Here is a 19,098-nt window from a genome sequence, read left to right on the forward strand (position 1 = left end):
GATTTTGAATACAAGCCTAAACTGGTAGATTATGATGCACGGATACGGATATAGGACACGAATACGACACAGACACAGATACGGGATACGGCAAAATCTAAAAAAAAAAGGATACAAGGATAAGACAATGAATTTTTTTAAAATTATTATTATGTATAGAAAAATTTATAAAATTCAACTAATAATCTAAAATATGAATCTATCACAAAATAATAATCTAAAGTATATTATTTGTAACTTTCTCCATCAGATTTATGATAATAATATGACGCTGGGCTGCTGCTCGAACTCAAGTTATATACATATAGGTCCTGTTACAATATACAATAATTGCCTGCAGGGCACCTATATCTAACAATTCCATGCAACTTAGGTTGCAGCCAAATGGGCTACAGCTAATGCTACAGATATTTTCTACAAAATGTAAATCCAAGTACTATTTACACAGCCTTGTTGCGAACAAAACATTGGAAAGAGAAATTTCCTTGCAACATTGCGGCTGTAAATGTATTTACTGTCAACCAAACGGTAGCTTCACTCAAATGTCAAAAAGAATGTGCTTTACTTCAGTTGTTTAGGCATGAATGCGCATTAGTTTTACTTTTGATTTGAATTTTTTCATTTTCAGAAATTTAATGGATTTGTGGTTCTTTTCATGTTTTTGCCCTTATAATTCGATTTTGAGCATTATCTTATGTGATTTGCATGTTGTGTCAATAGCATCTTTTTGTTACTTTAATGGATTAACAAACCAAAGTGAAATTTAAGGTTGTTTCTGGATTCTTATTCTATTTTCCACAGTTTCCAGGCCAGACTGAGATTGTTGTCTTTTCTCTTATATGTTAGATTTTGGGAACTGGAATGGATACACAGGATACATCACCATCAGTTTTGCTGTTCTTTGATAAACAGAGATTTATCTTTAACGCTGGGGAGGTATGATCTCCACAAAGCAGAGCAATCAACTGTATGTTGTCAGAATATTAATTTTTCATGTAATTCAATTTCAATTGAGTAGATATGGGTTTGTTTGTATATGTCTCACGTTCAACTAGTATAAGAAGGTTGTATTCTGGTGAGGTTTCTAATTGACATTGTTTAATTATATCCACTAAATACTGATTCTTGTTTTTTGAGTCCTGTGTGATAAAACTGTGTCGAAATATAATTTCCAGTATGTGGTTGCATGCTTTGCCATTTCAAAATGCAAAGGAAGAGGGTTGCTGGAAAGATTTTTTTCCCTTTTCTGTCTTTTGTGTTCTTTAGCAGTTGGAGATGGCCGGGTTGAATTCTTAGGAAATTAGTCATTGTTGTTGGAATCTTAAGGATGGTCATTTTCCATATATGCCTTGCAATATTTTATAGGATAAGTATGAAGCATAGATAGTTAACTCTAATCATGCTTATGATGCAAAATGGAGAGACCATATGTGAGCTAGGTTTACGTTGTATTTTTACAATGTTATTTATTTGAGAAAAATTGACTTGAATAGTATTATTTTTACTATTTAGTTTGATTGTCAGTTTAGCTTTATATTTATTCAAATTGTAATTTTCCTTAAGACATTCCATGTTTATTCTTTTTTATTTTCCTATAAGCAAAGTTGTGTTAAACTAGAAAATTTCAGAATTTAGTTGATCAATGAAATCGTTTGACTTTTTAATGATATATTGAGCGAGTTACCCAATGTTTTTAGAACGTGTTGGGTTGCTTTGGGCACTAGACCCATCACCCAACACCTAGGTGCCTAGGTGGGCGCTTAAACGACCTGTAGGCATTTTCTTGGTACTTTATTTCTTTAAGGCGATTGTTTCTATCACAACATGAGGAATGAGAATTGCAGTTCTAGGGTAAAGAGAAAGGCTGAGGGGTACACTGATAGAGGAATTTTCTTTTTTTAAAGATTCAAAACCCTACCCTTAGTGTTTTATCTAAAATGGATTTTGATATGATCCTGACCTAATTCTCTTCGTTCATTACTATGCGTAAGCAGCAACATGCCATTTTGTTGACATGGCACGCCTTGCTTAAGTGGCCCATACTTGCTTAGATGCTCTCAACACTTGCTCTGTCGGCCTACGTACTGCTTAAGCCTAGAAGGTCGTATAAGTGGTTGTCCATACCACTTTTTAAGACATTGGATATGCCTCTGTTTTTCTTTTCGATATTGTCTTTAGTTCCCTTTCTTTATTTCTATTCTTTCGGCATTTAAAACTTTCCTTCTTCATGTTCCTCAAATTTCTTTCCTTTCCAAAGAGTGTTCTCCATTGTTTTGTTTTCAGAGTTGTGGTTTATCTCTATGACATGAAGATCCTGAAAACATAAGATTTCTCAGCGAGGCAAAAACATTTCTAAGTGATTACCAGCGCTCATTCAGTCAGTCATGTTATAGGATCATCAATAGTTGCAAGGTACTCTGATGGGATCAAAGAAGACCTTGACCATGCCTGAATTTACCATGAAGTCTTCTCACAGCCCTAATGCACAGCATATGACTCCATAGCCTAAGCCAACTTTGAACTATGGTTGAGACAGAATCAAACCACTTCTCGGATCAATGAAGTACTGAAGTCAACGTCAGCCCCTCTAATTTTCTGTGAGCCAGATTTCACATTTGAATACATGAGACCATTTCTTGAGCTCAATTCGGGTCAGGTTGCACATTTCTGAGCTTGCCCCCATCCTCCCCAGGAGATATCATTACAATGAGTTTATTTCCCCATTTTGCGCCTCATTATTTTGGTGATTATTGAGGTTGTGCTGTCACCAAATGAACTTGGATGTTGAAGACTAGGAACCCATGATTTCTTCTTATACTGACTCATTGATGTCAAGTCTTTCTTTAAGAATGTGAGAGTTGATGTCATGCCACCACATCATCTTTCAAGTAGAGTTTCATTATCTTAGTTTAGCATTAGCCAGTGTTTAGTATCTTTATTTGGTTTGGTTATGTTATCTTCAGTGGGAGTTTAATTCATATGTTTCTAATCTTTATCTGTTTCCTTTGAATAAAGTCATGTGTAACCGGAGTTTCTAGAGATGAAAAAAATTGAAGATTTATTATTCAGATCTTAACTTTTGTGTTTGCTTCTGTTTTTCATTTATAGCTTTGTTTGTTTTCTCTCCTCATCTCTATCTTCCGGCTTCTGATTTTTGCTTCTCGTTATAAATTTCTTCTCTTCAGTACCTGTTTTGGTTTGGATATATTACCTTCAGTAGGAGCTTGCTTCATATAATTCTAAACTTTATCTATTTCCTTTAAATAGTCACGTGTAACTGGGGTCTTTAGAGGTGCAAAATTGACGATTTAATATTCAGATCTTAACTTTTGTCTTTGCCTTTATTGGTTTTCTCTCCTCTTGTCTGACTTCTGAACTTTACGTCTCTTTATAAATTTCTTCTCTTCCCAAGAACTATTAGTTTACTTTCCCTAATTTTATTTGGAAGAACCATCATTTCTGAAGTCTAATGTTCATATGACAATTTACGCCCTCTTTTTTGGTTTGTGGGGGTTCATAATTGTGAAGTTTCTAAGAAGTTTTGACTAAATGAAAGTAACAGATGAAGATGGCTTTTAAATGATAGCCATGATTACCATCACCTATCACATATTTGGCGAGGTTTGTTTCTGAGTTTTGAGTTGGGTAAGCAAATTCACTTAACTGCCCAAAGACAAAAATAAGTTGGGCATTGTCAATTGGATAGCCGAACATGCACTCTAAATCTGAATTTCTCAGTTACCTAATCTAATTGCATTATGCCGAAATAATTTTGTGCTTGGACTCTATTCGAGCTGGGTCCTGTAACTACTGGTCTGGTTGGTTTCCAGCTTGATTTTTGATGATTCATTGTGTTTACTTAGTAAGGTGGAAAATTGAAAAGAACCTTTTATATGCGGACCTGAAAGTACCCTAGGGGGGTTGAATAGGGTATTTGCTAATCTAATCCGATTTCGATTCTAAATTAAAACTTACTAACAATATCCTAGCAATATGATGTATACACGTGATATATGCAAGGATATGAAATTAAACAAATCGCGATATAAACATGAGACAAGAGGCGATATAAAAATGTACAAGAGAATAAGTACGTCAACGTCAAACACAAACACAAGAAAATGTTTGTGGAGTTCGTTCACCCTCGGCCTACGTCTTCGCTCTCACCCTTGAGAAGAATCTCCACTATCTCAACACAAATAATTACACAATCGGTTTTCAACGCTCATCGATAACGTTTACAAATCACACAATTGTTAATACACAATACACTCCTCTAAGTGTTGGCCTAGTCCTTGTCACATTCCTCAAGTGCTTGGAATTATAACCTCTCTCTAGACTTTTACAACTAAGCTACTCCTCTTAGAATTGACCTCGTCTCTCTCAACTACTCCTCTAAATATCCTTCTGTATTACAATGTGTTCTCTCAACAATAAGACAAACAAATTTGTTTGTTCTCTAATACAAACAAAGATGAGAACTAAGTGTAAGCTCACACTTAATGACCCAATCGCAACCCAAATATACAATATGTGAAATACTAAAAGCTCAAGAGGGTGTGTGTAATCAATGAGTAAAATAACATTAAACTCAATTAAAATCTAGCTTATAGGTATGATAATCAAAATATAAATTTGCTAGAGATTGAGTTTAGAAAAACTTCTCTAAAAATTAGAGAGATAGTGATGTGAAAATTTGATGCTCAAAACCGAAATGATCTCCTCCTCTTGTGAAATTCTCTTCACATAAACAACACACTAAATTTTTCTTTAAAACACTTAAAAAAACTTGCAAAACTTTGTTTTAAACTTTTCTTGGTTATTCAAAGTATTGAGGACTGAGGGATATATATAGGTTCTTAAAACAAAACCACAAAATCAAAGAAAAATCCTCAAAACCAACAAAATCTCTGAAAATCAGGAAATTAGGAAATAGCCGTTATAATGTTATCGGTCGACTAATGAGGATGTCGGTCGACCGATGATTCGACCGTTGGCAAAATCCAGAACACTATCGGTTGACTGATGAACATCATCGGTCGACTGATAAGCTATTCAGTCGACTGATAAAAGCTCAGTCGACTGAGCAGAAACAAAACTGAAATTACAGAGTAGTTTATCAGTCGACTGATGAACAATGTCGGTCGACTGAAAAACATGCACATCCCATATGTGCACAATAAAATTGATTTTCAAATTGTGTTTAAAAATAGCAAATAAATTTTAAAAATTATGAAACTTGAGGAAATGTTTATATACATGAATATAAACATATTGGAATTTTTTTTTCAAAAAGCGTTTCCTGTTTGTGAAAACTCATCTTCTTTGCAAAAGCAACATGAAACCCGAAAAACTGATTTTCTAAATTCAATTAAAAATAACAAATTAACTCCAAAAATTATAAAATTTGGGGAAACTTTTATAAACATGAAAACAAATATGTTAAAAAAGAAAATTTTGAAATGTTACTTCGTATTTGTGAAAACTTACTATTTTGCTAAAAACGAACAAAATACGAAGTTGTGAAAAACACTATTTGATAAAATTTCTTCAAAATAAGTTTTGTGATTCTTTTTAATGGATTGATAGACTTAAGGAAAGATGTAAACAATATTATTTAGTCTATAATCCAAAAATACGATATTTTCTAAACAACTGTGTAAAGTGAAAAATTTACAATTTGTGTGTACGTGTATGAAATGAGCTTAAAGTATAAACACATAGAGTACACAACTAAACTTGACACTATACCCAAGACAAATAATCTTCAATTAGCTCGTCTTGGTTGCGGATGGAGCGATCATGAATCTAAACTTGAATTGGGACGGCTTCATTTCGATTTCCTTCCAACCTCCTTTAAATATTATCGTGAAGGCGCAAGTCCAACCAACCGCTAACTGGAGGATCTTTGTGTAGAATACCTAACAAGCAAATACACACACTCGACAAACGTTGTTAGGAATTGTTTGTTAATCATCAAAACTAGATTAGATAGTAGCTCATAAACATGAGACCTAACAAACCCAAATATATGGGCTGATGAAATATATGGGCTGATGCATACTGGCATATTTAGTCAATTTACCTCAAATGGTTCGTTATTGCTTACTATGGTATTGAATCAAGATTCTGCACATGTTTTCGAATTTAAATCATACAATTTGATTCATCTAAAGTACGTTCTTGTATATAGAAAGAAACCTGACTCACAGTAAGCAAGCACTGGCACGATCAAGCGCTCCATCTCAATAAATCTTGAAATATATCCAGTACAGTCTTTACTTCATGTTAAGGTATGAAGTCATACATTTTTTCTTTATGACGTTTCGGTATAAAGTGTGGTAATCATGTATAGCAATTTTTTTGTCCACTAACATAAATTTATATGCCTCAAGGTATTTGTGTTTACTAGTTTCATTCCTTTTGACAATCACAGCCGAAAAAACTATACCAGATCCTCTTAATTGATATATTACAATCAAGTATAATAATGATAGTTGAAGTCTATAGTAAACTAGGGTTTATCCCATAACTGTCTTGGTGAAATTTGCTCTAGTAGATTACCGTGGGAAAAGAAGAACAAAAGGCTTCAGCATTAAACACTGGTTTTCTACACATACATTTCCTTACTTTTCTAACCAACTTTTATGCATCACCTTAACAACTTCACCATCTACATTTATCACAAAGAAAGTTGGGTTTCACATAAGAATCTCCAACGAAATATCCTTAAAAACTTCACTATCTCCATTCATCACGAAGAAATTTGGGTTTCATAAGAATCTCCAACGAAATTTTCATCTCCTAAATTTTGTAGGGTTCCCTATGCACAGATACGGATACGGGACACAGATACGACACATACACGGATACGAGATACGACAAAATCCAAAAAAATAGGATACGGGGATACGGCAAGGATTTTTTTTAAATTATTATTATATATAAAAAAATTATAAAATTTAACTAACAACCTAAAATATGAATCTATCACAAAATAACAATCTAAAATATATTATTTGTAACTTTCTCCATCAGATTTATGATAATAATATGACGCTGGGCTGCTGCTCGAACTCAAAAATCGGAGGAGATGATAATGACAGTGGTGGTGATTGTGCTGGACGGGGAGGAGAAATAGAGAATGGACTTGAGGAGTCGGAGTCGGAGGAGTCGGTCAGCAGGATCGGGTCGGAACAGCGGAGGTGATCGAATCGAACGGGAGTGAGCTAAGAGATTGAGAGAGGATTAGGGTTAGGTTTAGAGTTTTTTTTTCTTTTGTTTGAGTCAGCTGAGGATCGAATCGAACGAGAGATTTGAGAAATAAGGATGAGTTTTTAATCGAACGGTTCGGGTTGGATTTTAACAACCAAAAACCCGCAACCCGAATGAATCGGCCTTCGGCGAATCCGAGCCGTTCGGGTTGGATTTTAACAACCAAAAACCCGCAACCCGAATGAATCGGCCTTCGGCGAATCCGAGCCATGTCCGAGCTTCTTTGATCGTGTCCGAGCCTAATTTGACCGTTGACCCGTATCGAACACGGTCAATCTGTGTCCGACACGTGTCGTGCACTTGTCGTGACGAATCCGTGTCCGATTCGAGTCGGACACGGATTCGTGGCCTCCGGGGGCGAATCCGTGCTTCAGAGCTGGTAGACCATCCAAATCAGTCCGTAGTGGCTAGAGTTATTATATTTCAGTCAGATAACATGAAACTACTCACATCTAGTTGACTAGCCTTATGGCATATCACATCCATATCCACTAAGCATCAATAAGAATTATTATGTTTGAGATAAGACAATAAAGAATTAAATATTATTTTTCTCTTAGAACGTATAGCTCCGTCACCTCCACCTAATTTATCACCAAACATATCATATATTATTTTATCTATTAAATAAACTAAAGAAAGTAACTTGTATCCTTGATATATGAGGCTCAACGTGAGTTAAAGAGGGAGAAACCCTTATCGCTACATGTGGTTGAGATTGCGCCACATCATTATACATGAGAAAATCTCTTTATATGACATATAACATTCATTCACCTCTAAACTAAAACCCTAAAGGGAGGTTAGTCACCTAGAACTTTTTAAGTAGAACTGGGATAATTGGTAAAGTGAGATAGTATTTTGACACTGAGATAATTTAGTAGAACAATGATGAGTAATTCTTAAAGTGGGATAATTTGGTAGGATAATTTGGTGAGATAATGATGGATAATATTATGAAATTGCATAATTTGGTAAGATAATTTGGTGAGGGTAATGGTGGGTATAAATTACTATTGTTAATAATTGTATATTAAAACTAATATAATATTGATAAGCAAATTCTAGTAATAACTATAAAATACAATGCAATAAAGCATCACTATTCATCTCAAATAATAAAATAATTTACAAATAAATAAAAATCTAAATCCCTAGAGTGACTCGACTTCCATCATCCCACATGACATCTGCTACAGAATTTCTCCAAGCTCCTACAGCTGCTCGTTGAGTCTGTAACTCGTCTTCTTTATCGGAGTCATCGTCTGCATCAGTAACATTTCGTGGAGCTTCTAGCGGAGGATCATAAATGTCGAAGTTCAAATCTCATACATCATAAAGAAAGAAAAATAAGCATTTTTCAGCCATTAACCCTTTGGACCAATCTCATCATGATCGCTGAAACCAAATCAGCAAATAAATAAAATGTACACAGGAATCATCCATGACCGCTAAACAGATGATCGACAGATGAACTATAAATATCCCAATCAATTTACTGAGCCGATTTAATAATAATAGATATCACCATTAACCATTCAACATCTAATCATCAATGTGATCGCAAAGTTGTTTTCTAACTTATAAAAAAAACATAAATAACCCGCATATCTTTAGCACTAACCCACCAACACTATATTCTTAACCTAAACCACTGTTGTGGAGAGAAAACTTAGATCAAACAAATAATAATAAAGTAATTTAACGTCAAAAAGCTATCAATAAAGTAATACATCTTGAAGATAATAATAAAAGATCTAATCATCACAAAAACAAAGTAAAAACAGAAAAATGAACAGATGATTGACTTCATGGCAGAAAAATTTTCTAGGTGGAGAAACTAACCAAGAGGGAGGCGGTGTTTCACTTTTTTTTTCCTAATTGTATTCTTTCCAATGTGTGGGATAATTTGAGAGAGAACTTATGGTTATATATATAGGTAGTATAATTTATGGGATAATTATGACCAATTATCCCAATTCTAATTCTAGTAGAATTCTACTTGACTAACGCACCAAAAAAAAATACAGTTCTAGTTCTACAAAAGTTCTACTTAACTAATACTATAATAAAATGTCTCATTTCCTAGTTCTATGTGACCAACACCTTAAAAATTTATCCCACAAATTATCTCAGTTCTAGTTTTAAGTTCTAGATGACTAACCCCCCCAAAGATAGATGAAAGACTATATAGTACATCTTCAGTTCCTCTTCTGGTCATCCAGAACAATTCCATACTAGAGGTCATTTGACCTCTGCCACCAACTCCACAGCTGTAACTGCCACCTTCATGGTGCCCACTGCCCACCGCTGTAACTTCTCTAGAAAGTGTTGCCGCAACTCTCACCACCACTTCTAAAACCACCCATGCTTCCTTGAATACGGGCCTACTGATTGGTGTCCTTCTAATTCACTTTTGTGTACCTTAGAAGATTATAAGATGCTACCGAGAATCTTTCTGATATAAAAAACCACTAATATATCTCAGATCAACCAATAAGATAGAAGAGTAGTTTCGTTCATTTCATCATAAGATACAATTTAAGGAGATCAAATTTACTTGTATAAATTTTCTGACTTCAGTAATAGGACTTTGATTATGATGAAATATATGTATTTAATTGATTGAAACTGATCAGATGATTGGTTGCTTCAGCATGAAGCAATAATGGAGTAGAGTGAGTTGCTCTGACTTACAGAAGAGAATATATACAAGTAATGCATTTTAGCTATATAAATTTATATGGTTAATTGCGAATAGACCTCTGGCAATATCACCTAATTGCGACTAGACCCCTTGTAGCTCTATCTGTGTGAGTAGACTCGCTGTAGTATTGGCCCAAGTACGAATACACCCCCTTAGTGAACTTCTTTGACTCTTTTAAATGGAAAAAAAGAAATCTTTTACCGGTCTACCCTCACCAATAGAACTATAGAGGGTCTATTTGACTCCTCAAAACCTTTTTAACGATTTTAAGATTTAAAAAAAAATTCACACGGGGTAAATTCGCACAATAGAACTACATGGGACCTGTTTGCAATTGGGTGATACTACAGGGAGTCTATTCACAATTTACCCATATCTAGATAATTGATCAAATGAAAGTATCATACAATCATGCTGATGTTCTTACATGTTGGGCAGCTTGGGCTTGTAGGAGAGCATTCTGATGCTGTGACTGGACTGCACGAATTTGTTGCGGTGTCTGAGTTATGATTCCCTTGTTACCATCCTTTGTTGATTCTATTAAACCTCCAAGATTACTGTTGCAAAATGAGGGAAAATATCTAAGATAATTAAACTGCACAAAATTATATTTGGAAAGGAAATTTAGCAAAAGGCAAAAAGAAATAATAAATAATGTGCACACTAAACAAAATAAGGGATAACTCTGGAAAAAAGTGCATGTAATGCTAGATGTATGAACAATTTAACAAGTGATTGGAGGTTTTAGAATCATTTGGGGACCCGAACAAATTCATTTCCCATCAGTTATCTTTGTCCACATCTCCTATCTATGTTTCCTCTAAATAGAAGTCATCTAATTTATCTTTGTTCCTCTTGATTAAACTGAACTCAAACCGCAAACCTCCCAACTCTTACTCCTCTATGCCAGTGCACCTTCTTCCTCCCTCTCTTGCCTTTTTGTTCAATCCCAAAACCTTAGCCTAATCAGTAATGAAATTCAAATGCTAATCAACACCCAAAAGCCGCAAAGTGCAAGAAATGAAGGTTAGCAGGTATAAACAATCTGGCATACAAATTGCATATGGTTCTGATACATTTGTTTTTGGTATGTCAAAAATGGATTGCCCTACACTAAGCATAGCGAAGGGAAGCAACCCATTTGTTATCCCAAAGGAAGAGTGTAATGTTATCTTCTACAAGAAAGTTTGGTAATCTTTTTCCAGTTCCTCGATGAGTGAGATCACCAGTTAATGTAGGAGTGCACTTCTGTTGCAAAATGCTACATTAGAGAGAGGGTAATCAGCATAGTAGAAGACTCTGTTCCAAGGCCAAGGGAAATTTATGATATCTTGCTACTTCTACGTTGACTTACTACAGTTATACAAACTACTTACACTCAAGGGCCATCCATTACTACAACTACTTCCTTTCGGTTACCCTTCCCCAGGGTGGAAGTATATAATAGAGGAACATTAACTAAATGATAAGACTAACACATGAACTATAGGGCAGTATTCTTGCAGTATAAGAGATTTAGGGTAAGGATCAGATAAATCAAATATAAGCTGCTCGTTGCATGCCAGACATTTTCACTAAGGTAGCAAAACAATAATCTTACTTTCATTCAAAGGAAGTGGTGAAAAAGAAAGGCTATTAAACTAAATAGGAGAACAAGCTTAAACTAGTATATTGGATTCATTGCCTCCACAAGTTGGAGCTACAACGGCATTAAGTGGGTGGTTGACAAGGAAAATTACCAATGAGCTAATTCATACAAATAAAATAAATAAATAAAACTGAGGGTTTAATTTCTTTAGTGTATGATAGATCAATATTTTGGCATAATTTGTATGCTTAATATTATTAATTTATTAGAAATAATTGCCAAGACTTTTAGCTGTGAACATGTCTATTTGGGCAAGTGTTTGGAGATGTGTGTGTGTGTGATGTTACCATGTTCTCACGTTTCATGTCTACACTTGTTAAGTTTTATCACATTGCCAATATCTATATTTAAAGCATTCCTATGTTTTTGTCGGCAAATAATCTTTGTTTGTACATCTAATTGTCCAAATATTTGGTGTATTTCAAGTATGATGATTTAGCTAGAAGTGGTCAACTTACTTGTACCCAGCAGTTTGTAGAAACATTTGAAGGAGTTTAATGGACGAGAACTGCTTTCTGTAGCTATCTGTGATAAGCTTCAACATGCGGCCTAGTCTACAGATATGGCTACTAAAAAATTCTGAAAACACTTCAATGGAAGATCCTGTTCCCCCTTCAAAACCTGCATTAACTAACAAGCGGGCTACTATCTTGTGGTTCATTGCGGATGCTTGCTCCTCACACAGAGGTTTCTTCTCACAACCTGATCCATCTATTCCCCTATATTTGCTTCCCACTTTAATGTAGTCTGGCCTTATCCCAAATCTTTCCATCATTGCTGTACTCCGGCTAGCTACAGTGGGTAAATTATCAAGAATTTCATAAACATCTGTTTTCTGATTCTTCTCCATCTCATTTCTCACTGGGACAGGACTATCAGGTACACAGTTCGATGGGAACATGATTTCTGGAAAGAATGAGATCTCTTCTTGAGTTGAGCAATTTGCATCCAGAATTATTTTTGGAGGCATGTAAGATCCATTCTCCGACGTTGAGTCTTTAAACGCAAGCCTCTTTCTTTTGTGAACCTCCCGAAGTTGAAGGTATGCAGACATACCTTCAGACGTGCGCTTCAGTGATTCCTTGTCACCATGTGGGAGCATGTGATATTTTGCTTTAAACTTCTCAGAATATTGACTATACCAGGTTTCTGGTAATTCTTCCTGTCTGTGTCTTTGGGATAAGTTAACATTTTCAGGATTATTGTATCTTGATCCAACACCAGAAGCTTGACCATAACCATGTCCACTAGCTTTGCCTGCTGGTCTTGATTGAGCCTGCATCACAGATATACAGAACCAGGAGTTCAGATGTGCTGCCAAACTCAGTACATTTACCAGCGCTGTATAAGCTGATTTTTAACCCTCTGAAGCATTGATAGTTCAAAAACCAAAAACAGATGATATAAAGTAACGTACTAAAAAGGTGCATAAAAAATCAGGGTGAAAAGTAACACATGCATGTACAATATAAAGTTCAGAAGAAAGTAGAATTGCAATTTCATACTCAAATACCAATTAAATGTAACGAAAAAACAGCTAAGATAGACTAGCCTCGAGCACATCACTGATCTTAAATACATCAACACCATAGATGCTCAAGTGGATGATTTAAAACTTTCAAATCATACCAAGCTAAGCTAAAGATACAAACTTTCAAATCCCTTGCCTACTGTTTTCTAAGGAATAGAGAAGCATAAGTTACTTTAATGAGTTAAATAGTTCACTTATTGTGAAGAAAAGATCTACATGATTTATATTCAAAAGATGTGAAATATTTGTAGTTGTTTTTAATGTATGACATTGGGATGTTTGGGAATCTGGATTTGGGCGTTGAATTTCAAATCCAAGATTGCCCAAATCCAGATCCCCAGTTTGGGGCTTAATTTGGGCTTGAATTTGAAATCAACTAATTCTAGATGGGAGGAATTTAAACCCCATCAAGCAGAATTTCAAATTTCAGCCTAGCCCCTGTGATTTGTGAAATCCGTAGTCGCAAGATAAAGATCACAATCTTCATCTCCCCAAATTTCAAGTCTTAACCACAGGAAAACCCTAGCTCACTCACAAGGGAGCTATCATCCTGGAACGTCGATTGACCAAGCACTGCAGGTTCCGAAAAGGTAATCCCTATTTCTCTATCACCCTAAAATTTCTCAAACTAAGAAAGGGGTGCTTACTTGGGATAGTGTCAGTTCTTTTTGTTCACAAATTGTAAATGTTCCTGCAGGATTAAAATTTAAATTGTAAATGTCCCTGCAGGATTGAATTTATGAATCTTAACGAATGTTGCTCTCCTCTTCAGGTTAAAAACTGAATGTTTGGTTTATGAAAAAATAGGAATCACGACTAATTATTCTCAAAATAAAAATTTGAAGTTATGATTTGTATACGGCCTTTCTTTGTGAAGGCATTAGGCAAGTATTATGAAGTTAAGCAATGGGTTTAATCATTTCATTAAAGGCTATCACTCACTTGTTTTTTTCTTTCTTCTAAAGATTCTTTATTTCATTAAATTGCCATTTAATGATCTTTCCTAGTTATCTCTAAAAAAGGATCTATTTAGCTCGATTCATGTGGCTAGAACTTTGTTTGTATTGCATCTTTTATCCATGATGATATGTTAAACTAAGCCCTTATTGTATCTGGTATTTGTTGTTTTGTATATTAAATAGTTGTTGAATTACATTGTTTATCAATGTTTTCAGAAATCAAATTATTGTTAATGGTTAGATGTTGAAGCCAAACTCTTATGTGCAATGCAAATAATTGTATAGAATGACTCCTCAAGTAAGGTTGTGTAATATCATATGTACTAAAGGGGGATTATTAGCTTTAAGAAATGTGACAACTGAGGAAACTGTGACAATATTTTGTATATTTTGGCTCATTATGTAAAACAGGAGAAGGAAGACATATTTTATCGTTCAAATGAAACCATTAGTTGACAATCCTAAAAGTACTACGAGTAATTTTGAAGATGGGAAAGCTCTACATTAGGCAAGAATATTCACATCCTAATGAGAGAAACATGGAGAAAGTGAAAATGGTTCAAGATAACTATTATTCAGTACCTGTTTTGGGTTTCTAGTTTCTCCCTTAATCTCTCAAGTTCATTCCCATTTTGTTGTTCTCTTTTTATTTCTTTAATTTGTAACTGTTCTTCTAATATTAGAGCCTGAATATTTTCAACTTTTATCATTTTTATTATTTTCATTAACTTTTTGGCGGATGAGGAGTGTTGTCACCTTTTTCTGGTCACACAATTGGCACGTGACATGTCAGACTTGATGGTGTTACTATGAGGAACTGAGTGAAACTCTTCAAGGGGTTTACTAAAATAAAAGAAGTTCAGGTGCAGTTATTTGCAAAACCCCACAAAATTCAGGGGGATTTTATGGAATTAAAATAGTTTAGGGGGTTATCTCAAAAATAGCCAAAGTTAAGAGGATATTGTGAAGTTTACCACCATACTAATAGAAATATAAGCACAACTGTAATTTTTTAATACTATTGCATGGTCGTATCTGAATGAGCAATGGTATAAAAAATATATTCATCAGGTTTTAATATTTCAGGAGTTTAATAGGAAAAAATTGAAGTATAAAAATCAGTAATGCTTTGAAAAAAATTTTAATCGCATTACTCATATTTCTGCAGCTCACATTCATCAATTCTGATAGTGTGAAAGAAAAGATGTCAGAGGTAAATGACGAAAAGCTAACTGATTTTGTAAAGACTGCTATCCTTGTCCAATCAGGAAAAGATCAAGGTGGTTATCTTAGCAGAAGTGAGTTAAGATGATTTTGAGACCTATTCATTACTGATAATAATCATCTAGAATACACCAGTCTTGAGTACCTCTTGAGTACCTCTACGTTATTTTTTCAGCTTTCGATAGACAACAAAAGAAAAAGGAAATGGACCTATAATGTACGAGTTGGCTAATTGCAAACAACAGTTGAAAATGAAGGATTTAGCCTACATGCAAGCCAGTGTCTAAGTTGACATCTTTGAAAGAACACAGGTAAAAGCTCTATACTCAGCTGAAGCGTTCACAATCTGACAGGGACAAGTACATGGAAGAATACAAGAACTATGTGAGTTGGTTTTAAGTGCTGTTCTATGCTCTGTTGTGCTAGGGAGACATATGAAAATAAGGCATATCTGCCAGTTAACATCTGATATTATACGTGCTTGTTAATTTGTTCACAGGGTGCTTTGAAGATGGTTACCTTTGTAACAATCTCAAGACTTGATTATGTTCATTCATTCATTTATTATTGTCTCAAATTTGCTTAGGGGTACTAATGTTGGTACCAAGGTTTTGTTTCTTTATAGCCACTGTTTTAAATATCGGCCGATAATCGATATTATCGGCCGAGTTATCGGATTTGGTAGCTCTCCGCTAGGATAAATTGGATTTTTAATCAGTTATCGTTTTTCTAGGTTTATCGGCGATTTATCAGCGTTATCGACACTTATCGGCCGATAAGTAAGACTTTTTTATCGGGATTATCGGGATTATCGGCCCATTTTGACTAACATTATATTTTTTCAAGGCTATGATGCAAGTTTCGCTTTCTACAATTGGTTAATGATCCTAAACATGATGATTTACATTTTGGTATGTTTATATTTCATTAAGCATGATTAGATTACATTTTTTAATTGTTATATTATATATACACATCATCCAGTATATCACTCCGATAAATACTACTTATCCCCGATATATCCCCGATTTCCGCTATCCGATAAGGATTTTGGCCGTCCGATAAATCCCCGATAATCGATATTTAAAACCTTGTTTATAGCCTACAACTTCGGTGCTCCATAAAGATTTGTTGGAGCACCGGTGGCATATCTGTAAATAATTTCCTTAAAAATAGCTCTCATATTTCTAGGTAGATAGATTTGGCGGTTAGGAGGTGTTCCACACCCAAGATTGTAATTAACTATGGGTAAAAAGGTTATTTTAGGAAATACAATTTAGGAGAGAAACAAAATTTATGATTAGTTAGAATTCTCCGATTCACGTTACAATTTTTTACCGCGTTATCAAGTCATGCTCCGCACTTTCCTGTAGAAAAAAAAAGCTCCTCTCTTGAAGATAACGCTCCGCACTCTCCGTCTCCAAAAAATCTCGTGAAGGGAACACCATGAAAGGTGCTCTCATCTTTTCTTTTTTAAAAAAAAATTAATTACATAATATGATGTGGTGGCTTTAGTTGCAGCAACTTATGCTTAAAAAATTTTAATTATTTAGTTTGATGTAGTCGCTTTCGTTGCAAATGATGTAGTCGCGCGCTTTCATTGCTTCGTTGCAGATGATGTAGTCGCTTTCATAGCAGCAACTTTGTAAATTTTTTAATTATATAGGATGATGTAGTCGCTTTCATAGCAGCAACTTACGTGTAAATTTTTTAATTATATAGGATGATGTAGTCGCTTTAGTTACTAAATTAAAAACATAATCTCCATGTTTATAAGCTAATTAATCAAGCCGGCTAAATTTTTTACTATAGAAGTTCTTACAGTTTGCATGCATGCACTATCTCTATCACACATGAACACTATAGAAGTTCTTCCTTCTCTCTCTGATTTCTTGTCTTTTTTTTTTCTTTTTTTGTGGCGGAACAAAGGCGGTGATCCCCTTGGCTAATTTTTTTTCTTTCGCTGCGTTTAGTTAGCAGTTTAGGATAGAAAGCAGGTAAAAAGTTATTTTTGAAAGACTAAAATACCCTTTTGTTATGTTAGCTCATTTGTTATTTTTGTTAATTTAAAAATTAAAAAAAAAACTATTTTTGGAGCACCGAAGCAAACCTCTTCTTTATATGGTAGTTTTAGGTTTTGACAAAATTCTAAATGCCTGAACTTTACCATTTGTGCTATGTAAATTTCGTTTTTAGCTCGTTTGAAGGAGCTCAATTTCAGTCCATTATGTATGGAACTGGTATTAGATTAGTGCATCAGGTGATTTGTGATTTGAATTTTGAGATCTGCATTTTGTACTAGGTTCTGTCTTAACATTCTAGGTTGTTCGTGGTTAATTCATTGATTTCTAGTAATAACAAAATTAAGAGGATGTTTGGAAGGGCCTTCTTTTTTTAGCATACAAGTCATGCAGACTTTTGGTAGCTTTTGGCTTTTATAATAAAAACTTAATAAAAAACTTAAATGGGTAAAAAAGTCATTTGCTTGGTCAAACCTAGTAAATGAGCTAATATGCTAGTTTTTAAAAAGTTGGGGAGCCTCAAAATTTTTAAATATGACTTAAAAGCTAGCTTATTTTAAGACTGTGTCACCAACCATGTAAATTAGGGGTGGGCATGGACAGAGTCAAACCATGGGTTGGCCCCTCCCAGCCCGCAATTTAGGTAAAACCGACCCGGCCCATAGTGGGCTGGGCCAAACACGGCCCGATATTAATATGGGCTTTAACCAGGGCTGGGTCTAGCCTAAAACCACAGACAAGCGGCTAGGCCCCGCTCAAAGGAGGCTCGGCCTAGCCCTCATCCATTGCGATTAAGCCCAACCCGGACCACTAATCTTATTTTATTTTTTATTTTTTTAATAAGCCCCACTATCTTTTTTAGCTTTGGGCCTTTTAGAGTGGCCAATTTTTTACGAGGCCCACTTTGTCTTTTCACAAGGCTCACTATTTTTTTTATAAGGCCCACTGTCTTTTTTGGCTTTGGAGTCCACTAATTCTATTTTATTTGTTAATAAACCAAATTTTAGTCTGATATTGTCATTGTCGACATGTTAATGGGCTAAATTTTAGGCTTTAACGGATATGGAGCTTATATAAGTGCTAAATTACAGTCCTTGATAGGAAAAAATAGTAGTTCACAAATTATTCCATCTATGTTTATTACCTCAACAAATAACAGTTCTTTTGCTCTTCATGTGTTACGGAAGGGTTCTCTGCTGGGTGCAAGGTTTTAAATGTCGGCCGACATGTCCGACATGTCAGCCGACATATCGGTTTGAGGGCTTGGCCGACACGACATGGACGTTTTCAACTCGTATGTCGGTTTTCAGGACCAAATCGGAAATATCAGGGTCATATCTGGTATATCGGCTTATTTTTTAGCTTTAAAAAATCGACCGATATGGTACTTTTTTTTAAGATCTGTTTTTGTTATCGGGTTTGGGTTTAGTGATAAATACTCAAACCCGTTTGACCTGTTCTCATGTTTAAGGGTTTCTTATGAACCCAATAGAAAGAATTTATGAACCCAAATTCATATATTATTTACTTTTTTATATGTTTAGTCTATAAAATTTATAAAGTATGTTTATATTGAATTTATAAATGCTTAGATTACATTTAAGACATGATATTATACATATGTGCACTACCCGATATGGTAATCCGATATTTAGTCAATGTCCCTCGATATATCCCCGATTTTCGCTATCTGACATGGATTTCAGCCATCCGACATAAATCCGACATCCGAC

General features: G+C 34.8%; 1 protein-coding gene across 1 annotated transcript in view; it reads right to left on the reverse strand.

Annotated features, from left to right (window-relative positions):
* LOC109841836 overlaps positions 1–19,098 on the reverse strand; it is a 36,664-nt gene that overhangs the window by 3,640 nt on the left and 13,926 nt on the right. The window contains 2 exon segments of the mRNA XM_020410773.1: positions 10,410–10,539; positions 12,089–12,906. Coding sequence (XP_020266362.1) covers positions 10,410–10,539; positions 12,089–12,906 — 948 coding nt within the window.

This window comes from Asparagus officinalis, chromosome 5 (genome assembly GCF_001876935.1).
Source record: "Asparagus officinalis chromosome 5, Aspof.V1, whole genome shotgun sequence".
NCBI classification, from domain to species: Eukaryota; Viridiplantae; Streptophyta; class Magnoliopsida; order Asparagales; family Asparagaceae; genus Asparagus; species Asparagus officinalis.